The following is a 10998-nucleotide window of genomic DNA, read 5'->3' as shown; positions in this document are numbered from 1 at the left end:
TTTCCCTTTCCCTTTCCCTTTCCCTTTCCCTTTCCCTTTCCCTTTCCTTTCTTCTTTTTTTTCCTATTCCCCCTCCCTTCCTTTCTCTCACAGCCCTGTTTTCTCTCCTGACGCCTGCTGTGTGTGCGGGTGATTCCTGTAGGTGACTAAAAGTGAGTGGTGCTGGGAAAAAGGGTATGTGTTGACAGACAAAAACCTCCATGGAAGCTGGGACAAATGCTCATGAGAGAATGAGACTGATGTCCTGCATACTGGGGTTCTTGTGCTGCAGCCACCACACTGACAGCCTGGAGCTGGGCTGGGACTAAGGTACAGGTATAAGAACCAGGACTCCTGAGCTCATGGAAGAAGATTGCTAAATGGCTTTAAGATGTTAATGAATTTAACTTCCACAATTCTTCTGCCCAGAGGAGAGTCTATTACACTCATTTTATGGGCAGAGACTCATAGAATCATAATGGTTGAAAAAGACTACTAAGATTGTTAAGTCCAAATGCCAGCCCACCAGCACCATACCACTAAATGTGTCCCACAGTGCCACATCCACATGGTTCTTGAATGCCTCCGCGGCAGTGACTCCACCCCCACCCTGAGCAGCCTGTGCCAATGTGTCATTGCTCTTTCTGAGAAGGAATGTTTCCTAACAGCCAACTCTGCTGGTGCAACTTGAGGCCATTCCTTCTGATTCTATCACTGTTACTTGGGAAAAGAAGTTGACCCTCACACCTCTGCAACCTCCTTTCAGTGTATGATAAGGTCTTCTCTGAGCCTCCTCTTCTCCAGACTGAACAATCTCAGTTCCCTCAGCCACTCCCCACAAGACCTGTGCTCCAAACCCTTCACATCTTTGTTGCCTTTCTCTGGACACATTCCAGGGCCTCAATGTCTTTCTTGTAGTGAGGGGCCCAAAACTGAGCACAGTACTTATAGTGCAACCTTACCAGTGCCAAAGGAAAGAGAAGCCTGTATTCAGGCAAATTAAATACCAGCACATGGCCTGGAGGCAGACAGCAATGGTATCTCTAAGGGTGCTGACAGCCAGTTTTCAGCAGATGAATTTAGGCTTTCTGACCCAATGACTTTTCTGGTGTCTCAGTGAGTGATGAGCCTAAAGACCCGAAGGTAGAGCTCGTCTCCTATATATGGTCTGTTGCCCCCATCACCATATTTTATGATTGGTGTACATCACCAGTGAGAATTCTTCTTGCCCAAGTCTTTCCAGAAGAAATAAACTCACCTGTATTTCTTTTCTTTCAAGGCTATACGTCTTGTTTTCCTGAAGGTGAGGCAGTGTAATATAACAGCGCTAGTATCAGAAAAATATTTTCTCATCAGTGAAAAGTTTTCTCCCTCTGTTCCACCATATAGCTGTCTAGAGATACCAGCAACATTTCTTGTCTTCATAAAATCCCTTCTCTTTCCTAGAGGTAGCTCTTACTCTATTCTCTAGTGACCTATGCTTGGCGTTACACTCTGCTTACTATAGCATGCACTATGCCATTTTTTGTTTTTGGGGAGGGGGTGGGGGAATTTAGACATTTGACATCTGACGGCCTTCTCAGAGGCTTTGTTTTTCTTCACAGGAATTGGATATTCCTCGCAAGTCATTGAGACCTATCTAAACATCTACTATATCATTATACTGTCTTGGGCACTCTTCTACCTGTTCAGCTCATTCACCACTGTACTACCATGGGCCAGCTGCAATAACCCTTGGAACTCAGGTATACCTTCCTCTGGTTGGCTTCTGGTTGGAGGAAAGGTAGGAGATGGAGTCTCAGTTTTCAAATAGATTCATGCAGTCACAGATTCATAGATTTCTTTTCCCCCTTCCCAATTCCCAGAAATTATTTGGGTTTTGTAGAAAATGCTTTTTCACTTGTCTAAAAATATTTTTACTGTAGATGAATGTCTTGGCTTCTGACATTATTTTGTAGTTGTACTGTGGGTTTCACAGAGTACTGTCCAGAGGGGTTGCTCCCATGAGGTGCTCTGTGGTCTGTGGGATTCCTGTGAAGGTAGCGGTCTTCATTCACCATGGACAAAAGGCCAGGAAGAGTGAGTGAGTGGTCTGGCTTTATACTTAGTAGTAGGGGACAGTAAGACTGTTTCTGCATGGAGATACTTACATTGTTGAGATTTCACTGAACAATCCACATTTTCTGGAAAATGGGATATATGGGTTGAGAAGAGATTTCAAGCCAATTTGGAGTGTCCCTCACAAGGAAAGAGCTTTTCATTAGCTCTGGCACAATGATTTATTTTACAATTCCCTTTTGCTACTTGGCTCCTTCTGAGCTTCTGGAGTGGTAGCTGCTCAGCTGTTTTCTTTTGCACACTCAACTTTTGGCTAAATCAGCCCAAACCTGCATAGGAGGATTTGCCAGTATGAGTCTCCCAGTGCAGGAACCAGGAACACAAAACTCTTGAAGCTTTCTTCTTCTGGTCTAATTTCATTGTCTTGGCCAGGGATCTCAATTCCTCGTGCCTGCAGATCACAACACCATGCCCAGCAGTAAAGACTAGGCTTTCATTTTATTTAAGGCACTTGGGCTGTTCCTTGGAAGTGGAATTAGATATGAGGTAACTTTCATGAATCTGATGAGGCTTGGCTTGCTTTTTTTTTTTTTTTTTTTTTTTTTTTTTTGTTTTTACCATATTGAACAGGTTGTTTTGCTTTCAGTTCAAAGTCAGGCTGGAAAGGGCTTCAGCAGCAGCTAAAGCCCTTTATTTATTTATTTATTTTGTGGTGAATCATTCCTTTGATGTGTTAAATTTCCCTGCCCTATGGGCTATTTACTCACAGCTTCCTCTGCCCCTACATCCCAGCAGAGGTAAGCATCTTTGTAAAGAGTGGATCTGATTCCTTTAGCTCCCCCAACATGCTTTTTTTTTTTTTTTTTTTTGGAGGGGGGGTGTTTGTTTGTTTGTTTTGTTGGGAAAACCACAGATGTTCTCTTCTTGTGCTGAAGCTTCCCAGTCAGAGTTGGCATTCCTCTGTTTTCCTGTGGACTATCTTTTGCTTGCCAAATGTGTGATGAAGTGCATTTCTTGGATGCATGGCATCTCCTCCATTTTTAGCAGTTTTACACTGTGTGACAGAGTTGGGGATGGTATAGTGGAACATGAAAGCAGTTGTGGTGTTTGAGAATATATGCATATATGTGTGGATAGCAGATGATGTGTGGTGTGTGAGGAGAATGGGATTTTCCATCTTTTAAATTTTTCTTTTTTATTTTTGGCTACCTATGGTGGCTTCTTCACAGTAATCTACATTTTGCAGTCATGTGGTTTCCATTTGGCAGAGAAGCTCCCCCCTCCCCCCTCTCATTACCCAAGCTCTCTGCCTACTCTTGGACTGGAATTCATAACTGGGGAGAGCCAGGCTTCAGTGAGGTGCTTAATGAGATACAAAAGTTTAATGAGATGTTTTATAGCACAGGGTGAAGAGTCTGTGTACAGTCAGCATGAAGGCTAGGGAACAGTGGGGAAGGAGCATCCCTCATGGAGGAGTCTTGGAAAATTTCTCTGGCTCATTGACTTCCTTTTCTTTTGCTAGATCTCTGTGTGGACTTTCTGAATACCTCCAACTGGGACAACAGAACTGTGCCTGCAAACACCACCTCTCCAGTGGTTGAGTTTTGGGAGTACGTGATCACCTTTCTTCCGTTCAGGCTCCTCTCTCATCCAGGAGATATGCTGGAGTGGGAGGGATTCCATAAGACCAAGTAAGGTGCCACGTGTCAGAAACAGGGACATGTCAGACTTGGGGAGCACAGTGCACAGAGCTGCCAAGGAGATCATCGTGGATTCCAGGAGAACTAAATGCACCCTGAAGGCTGCTTGCAGTAGCATGCCAGCCTAGAGAGCTCGTGTGCACACATGCACATGTTCTGGCACTGAGATGTCAGGGCAAAAAAGAAGTACCAAAAGAAATTAGGACTTTCTGTAAGCTGGGTGTTCTCTGTAAGAAGAGGCCAGGGGGCAGACTGATCAGTCCTCTACAGTGAAATAGAAAGGGTAAAACTGCCATTTCACTTCTTCTGAACACATCTTTCCAAAGGAAGAGGTCTGTCTGGCTGCCCTGTCTTTGTACATGAGCAGACATCTGAGGCAGATAGGTGAGGCAGCAGACAGGCACTCAGGAAGGTTTGGCCATGGGTCTGGAGGCAATGAATCACCTATGAAAGAGGGGTTTTTCATCAGGCCAGCATCTTAGAGAGGCTTCTCACTGCAGCGCAAAGAGTTTGAAATGGCTGCAAGAACCATGCTGTTTCTATAGCTATTCAAGTGCCCCTGAGAGGAGAGTGAGGTTGTCCCTTGCAACAACCAAAGTGCAAAGAGAATATGAGGTATGGATGCAGAAAAAGTCTGCATGTTGCCAGACTCTCTTTCCTGCCCTGTTCTCTACATCTGTGGGTTGCTACCTCTCAGAAAGAGTTGTTTGGGGTTTTTGCACAAGCTGCAATGCAAAGGAAGCCACAAGGGGTTTGATTTGGAGGAAGGAGTGCATAGGAATCCGAAGTGTGGGTCTGGGCTGCTAGGATTGCATGAACTGCAGGGCTGAGCTCTCTTGTCCATCTTGGTGATGGTGAGTGTCCGGAGAACGAGGCTGAAGAAAGGAGATGGGAAACACAGAGATCATTTTAACTTATGTGCAGGGTGTCCACAGTGTATGGGGAGGTGAGAGGAAAGAAGTGGCCATGGGTTGACGATGACATTAGTAGCTTGCTTTGGATGGAGAAGAGTCTACCTAGCAGCTGTCAGGGTGATGGATCAGTGAGGTGTACGTGATGATTTCATTCTGTGTGGCTCTGGTGAGCACACTGCAGTGGGCTGGGAGGGTTGGAGGGCTTGAGCTAGCTGCGGCGCACAGTGGAGCAGCATCCACAGGAATAACAGAGAAGTAAGCCCTTGGCAATGCTGTGGTAATTCACTCATCTGGGAGCCCAGACAGATCTGTTTAGTCTTTTCATGGGGTAAAATGTCAAAGGTGTATTTGAATTAATGGGATCTGAGGTGTTAATGCTTATCTCCCTGTCCCTGGATACCGACAGGAAGAGAGTCCTGGGACTAACGGATGGTATTCACAAACTGGGCACTGTGCGCTGGGAGCTGGCTCTGTGTCTCCTGCTGGCGTGGATCATCTGCTACTTCTGCATCTGGAAAGGTGTCAAGTCCACAGGAAAAGTAGGAACAGAGATGGTCCTCCTCATCCATAATCCTCCTTGTACCCATCTTACATTTCTTTCCCAATCTCTTACTTTTTCATGAAGTAGAGACTGGAGACACACAGCACCAAAGTCAAACCTAAAATCTGGTGGGTTCATATTGATTTACATTGGTTGTATTTGACCCGTAAAAGGAAGGATGAAAAACGGGGAGGGAAAAGCAGTGGAAGAGCTGGGAACTGATGGAAATCATAGGTCACCTTTGTCCTTGCAGACGACCCACAATGGAATACTCCACAAATGTCGTTGGGAACCACCCACTCATCACTGTGTTGTCTCAGTGTGACTTCTTTATGTTTTTAGCTAGATCCTCTTCAGTATCAAGCTTTCTATCCCTGGCAATAATTAAACAGTTAAGGAAAATAGAGAAGCTTCTGCCTGCAACTGTCTCAGCAAACAGATCACTAATTTCTCCTGCTTTTTTATCCTGCAAAATAGTTGGAGTGGGAGAGATGTCTTTGTGCTTTCCTTTGGGCTCCCTTTTGTACTCTCTCTGGCTCTTTGGCTCAGCAGGTCACTTTGTGCATTCTGCTCTTGAGGCTGAAGCCATTGCTCCAGTTCCCATAGGTCAGGTAGACTGGATATCCTTCTGGGATGGATGAATGTGGTGTGCTTCAGGGTGGGTGTCAGGACTCTGCTTATAGCCTTGACTTGGTCAGAGCATCCTTCCTCCCTGGGTCTGTGATGAGATGGGTAGGTTATCAACATAAGGGCATTCAGTGGATGTCCCAGCAACAAAGAAAGGAGCCAATTTTTTGCAACAGCCTTCTTCCAAATAAGTATCCCTAATATTGGCAAATGTTCCTGTAGAATTGCAGATCTTTGTTTCAGTGTCAAATCCCACTTCTGACCTTAAAACTACATTTTAATGGGCCGCTGTTTTAACAGGACAAGAGCTTGCTCTGCTCTCCAGAGCCTCTTGCTGGTGCTGACCTGTCTTTCACCACTTCTCAAGGAGGGAGAGCATGATTCCACATCTATGGGAGAGGGGCTTTTAAATTGTCAATCTCTAATGCTCCATGTAAGCTGTTTTGTTAACACAGTGCCACCTTCACGAGAATTATCATTCTGATCTTAAGACTCTGTGTCTGCATGGAAGTGCAATCGAGTTGTTGCAGGTTCCCATCAATTCTCAGCCCTCTTCCCACCAAGCCTTTTCTTTGCCTAGTGCTGCTCAGATGCAGGGAATTTGCCTTGTGAGAGAAGGCTGAAAGAAGTTCACTTAATCTGGGATCAAGTTGGGTTTGGCAACGTCAACCCAGAAAGTGAGAGTTCAGCAAGTGCAGGCAGTAGCTGTCATGGTTTTCCTGGAACCACAGAACATTTTCCCATTGCAAGGCTTAGGATATAGGACCTACTTTTTCCTAGTCAAGTGTATGGTCCAGGTGAGCAACACGGTGAGTTTTCTTGTCCCAGTCCACAAGCCAGACAGACCAGTAGTCCGCTCTGCAGGTAGTTATATTGAGATTTACAGGAACACCATCACAAAACTCAGTTCCTTTCTTTTTCAACCCTGAATACACGTTAGGAGAAGCAGTAGGAAGGTCCCAGAAACTCTGGGTATGTGCATAATTTTGTTTACCCACTGCAGAGTAAACAAATGCTATGCTTGACTGAAGGGCTGCACCAATCAGATAGCCCTTCCAGACTCTTGTGCTTACACTTCTGTCATTTAAGGAGTCTAACCTTAAAGAAACAATAGTAACCTCAGGAAAATAATTTCAAATAATCCCATGAAGAACCATTTTCATTGAAAGCCTTTTTGTTTTATTCATTTTGCCCACTCTTGCACACTTTCAGTCTTTCCTTTCCTGATGCAATCAGCTGATCTGTGCAGATGTTCCCCAGAAGTGATTTCTAAAGGTATATTTTCATTCTTGTGCCAAAAATGCTCCTGTTCTCTTTCAGTCAGGGAGCAGCAGAAGTGCTGAGTACCGCGACTGATTTGACCAATTATCACTAGGCAGCAACATCTTCATTTTTGACCCCTCACTTTGAATCCATACAGTAAACAAGCTTTAATTTTACTTGGATGAATTGTAGTAGTGAATAAATGTTAAGAAGTTGCAGATTGCTCATGGATATTTTGCAAACAACAGTAACTAGAAGTTTATATTGGGCAGTAGATCAGGGATGATTAATTCTACTGTAATATTTGTTTACATAGCACGCAGGGAGATGTGAAAAGAAAGCTTTACGGAAACAACGGCATATGTTTTCTTGACAGACTTCTAGGCTCCAGGTGTCCCCATTTTTTACCCATGTGCGCAGAGGCATTGGAGGGATGAGGGAGTCACACGAGCACCCCTGGAAATGCAGTGTCAAATTAGGCAGCAAAAGTTGCTGTTTAATTTGGAAACCCCTTGCTGGGAATGGGACAATTTTAATAACTCCTCATTAAAACTCAGTGACAGGAAGAGACGTAGGTTTCTTTTGCAGCTCTGGAAAGATGAAGAGAACAGCTTGAGAGCAGGGAAATGAAGATGACTGGAAAGAGAAAATAGCAAGAGCAACCAGTGACAAAACCTTGTGTGAGGAGCAGAGCCTAGATTAACAAAACCACTGCTGAGATGTAGCCTTGATTAATCCCTTCCCCATCCCACACATTCCCCCCCCACAACATCCACGTCAGCAGTAGCTGCTGTGGCCAGAGAGAAGGTCCAGGGACATCTGCTGCGTGGGGGCTGCAGGTGGGACAAAATAACACCCACACTCCCTGCTGACCCTGTCTGGTTTCCCTGCAGGTCGTGTACTTCACTGCCACCTTCCCATACGTGATGCTGGTCATCCTGCTGGTGCGAGGAGTCACACTGCCGGGTGCCGCTGAGGGGATTGTCTTCTACCTGAAGCCAGATGTCTCCAGGCTAGCAGACCCGCAGGTGAGTGGGGGCAGATGAGGTTCTGACTTTCTGTTCTCAGGGGAGGCCTTCAGACTGGGAGAAGCTCATTACAGGTTGAGCAGGGCCTGGCCCCCACGTTGTGCAGATTCTCTGCTCACATCTGCAGCATATGGGCATATTAGGTCACTGCTACTCATGGGCTCAGCAAAATCAGAGGAGTGCATGAAATATTCAGCATGCAGCAGATGGTTTTGCTGGGTCTTAAATACAAATAATTGAGGAAAGGTGGGGGGGAAGCAATCTACGACTTTCCATTTCTTCAGGCCTGCTTAGAGCTTTGTTTGCCTGGGACCAACCACATGCCATCAGTGCATGTCCCAGCATGCAGTCAGGTCTCTTCCCCCATCCAGGTGGGCAGAACTTGGGACCCCAACCCAAAGACCCCAATACCTCTCCATCACAGCAGGTCGCTTTCCTTTCCAGGAGGTTTCAGCAGTGCACGCAGGCTGCATGCACCATTTCTCCAGGGTGTTAATGCAGCTTTCCAGCCCCAAGGAGGGTATTTAAATGACACTGCTGCTAATTATTCTGCTGCTAAATCTTTCTGTGGAGGCAGCCAAGCAATATGCTTAGCCCACAGCCTCAGCTTACCTCCCGCATCTTCCCAGATGGCTGCAGCCCCAACTGCTCCCAAACCAGCTGCCAAACACACTATCTTCCCCCAAATGGCTTTCAGATGCAATTACGTGTTGTCAATACAAAATCTGTGGAGCGCTAAACACAAGAGCCAGCAGAACCTAAATGGCATTTTAATATTGAAATAAATAACAGGGGGGCGATGGAGGCTGAGTGCGTTTTATTCATGGCAAGAGCTTATTCACCGAAAGCCTCCTGACCTTTAAAAGCCTAAACAAAGCCAACGTGGTCTTTCCAGGCTGCAGCAAGGCAGCATAGCAGGAGTGAGGAATTCTGCTATTGATTTTAGAGAGTGCAAAGCTTGGGTGCAAAGCTGGATCTGTGTGTGTACCCATGCCACACTCCTCACTCCTGGATGTCAACAGCACTGCCCAGGCTGGGGTTGTCTGCAGGCTGTCAAATTGTAGCTGCCTGGCTGTTTGCTACTGCTTAGAGAAAAAAGAGAATGAGGGGGAGTGTACAGACAGACAGAAAGAGGGCTGTGTTCCCTCCTGCCTGTTACCCTGAATCTATGACAGGGAGTGGGAGCAGTGCTGGATTTCGTCCTGCAGCAGTTTGGGAGACCAAGGCCCAAAAACCTTCTTGGGGAAGAGGAATGGAGCAAAGGGGAAGGAGCCCACTCAGCACTGGCCAATGCCCTTGTGTCACTCTGATGTGCAAACACAGACCCAATAAGAACATTTTCCTAGTGGTCTTTCCATCTGATAGTTCAGTTTCCCAGAGATGTATTCCAGTTTCTGCATCCATTGTGTCCCCCTATCCCACACAGTTTGTTCAGCTCTGATGGAGGGGTGTTTGCCAGGCAGGGCACAACCACTTATTTATTTTGTCACCAGGTCTGGAGACCACTGACATTCTCTGTTCCAGGTCTGGATGGATGCAGGCACACAGATTCTCTTCTCATACGCCATATGCCAGGGATGCCTGACAGCTCTGGGCAGCTACAATAAATACACCAACAACTGCTACAGGTAAGAGAAGCCTAGGTGCCTTGATCTTCCTGGAAATTTGCTCAGAGACAAATTGCACAGGGCTGTGCCTGATGAAGATAGACCTTTGGGCAACGCTATTTTGAATAAGGACATGTTCATAGTTTGGGATGGACTCAGCATAGGGATTGAGATTGGCTAGGGCAATGCAGGAGCTCCAAGAGAAGTGTTTTACCAGCCCTCTCCTGTATGAGTCAGCTTGGAACTGGAGGTACTGGAAGAAAAGGAGTGGATATTGAGTATGCCCAGCCAGTATGGGGATACCACAGGCTGTTTTGATGGGGTGAGTGAGAAGGGGCTACACAGCTATCTCTGCTGTCACTTGCTAGGTAGGGGAAATGGTACAAAGATGATGATGGCTGGGCCCGCTGTCTCTAGTTCTTCACTAACAGCAGGGTAATGTATTGCCAGTGGCATTTTGATCCTGTCAAGGAGATTAATCAAGTCTATCTGGCCTCTTCCTTGCCCTTGAATTACAGCTCTATTTTCTCCATGGCCTGACATGAAGCTCAGTAAAGACATCAAGACCGTTTCTGGCACATTCCTCAAAGTCCTGTGGAGATGGGGCTCTGTTATTACTTCCAGTATTGCTCCACCGCAAATGGGAAAATTTTACAGTGCTCTGGAGACATCAGTCATCTCTTCTGCCCTTCTCAAAGAGGTGCTGCTGTGGCTGCTGGCCAGGCAATTAATACTTTTCCCACAGCACTCCACAATGTGTCTGTCACTCATGGAGCAGTGTATTGACACTTTCCTCTAGTGTCTTATGTGCCTTGCACTGTTGGCATGGCTCTAGATAGCTCTCCAGCCCAAATACACTGCATACCTGCACTTCTCCATAGCAGTTGATGGTTACTTTGGAGGGAGCTGAGGAGCAGTATTGACACTCCTCAGTGCTTGGGGAAGCAGAGTATGGAAGTGACCCTAAGTGGGCCTGCTGCGCAAAGGGAAACAGTGTGCTCTCTCATCTCCTCCTGCAGGGACTGCATTATGCTCTGCTTCCTGAACAGTGCCACCAGCTTTGTTGCTGGCTTTGCCATTTTCTCTGTGCTGGGTTTCATGGCTCGAAAGCAGGGTGTACCCATTGCGGAAGTGGCTGAATCAGGTAGGTTTTTTCAGCAGACTTTGAGCCCGAGGAGGCTGGGGAAGGGGGCTTTTCTGAGGTGAAGCCCAAGATGTTATCTACAGTTTACATAAGAATTCTGTTCCTCTGTCCTTGGAGTCCACTAGGAATTGAATATT

At 46.2% G+C, this 10998-nt stretch overlaps 1 protein-coding gene across 3 annotated transcripts in view; it reads left to right on the top strand.

The window, feature by feature from the left end:
* Positions 1–10938, top strand: part of LOC122170696 (sodium- and chloride-dependent betaine transporter-like) — a 22364-nt gene extending 11426 nt beyond the window's left edge. For all 3 annotated transcript variants that reach the window (XM_042837812.1, XM_042837813.1, XM_042837811.1), the window contains exons 4-9: positions 1584–1724; positions 3560–3647; positions 5058–5190; positions 7976–8110; positions 9635–9738; positions 10737–10938. In XM_042837812.1, coding sequence (XP_042693746.1) covers positions 1584–1724; positions 3560–3647; positions 5058–5190; positions 7976–8110; positions 9635–9738; positions 10737–10923 — 788 coding nt within the window. In that variant the 3' untranslated portion in view covers positions 10924–10938. The remainder of the gene's footprint in view (positions 1–1583; positions 1725–3559; positions 3648–5057; positions 5191–7975; positions 8111–9634; positions 9739–10736) is intronic.
* The last annotated feature ends 60 nt before the right edge of the window (positions 10939–10998 follow it).

Source organism: Centrocercus urophasianus, unplaced genomic scaffold (genome assembly GCF_019232065.1).
Source record: "Centrocercus urophasianus isolate 14NV4802_14NV808 unplaced genomic scaffold, USGS_Curo_1.0 seq_73, whole genome shotgun sequence".
Classification (NCBI taxonomy): domain Eukaryota; kingdom Metazoa; phylum Chordata; class Aves; order Galliformes; family Phasianidae; genus Centrocercus; species Centrocercus urophasianus.
The sequence above is the reverse complement of the archived record's forward strand: the minus strand, read 5'-3'. Positions and strand labels throughout refer to the sequence as shown.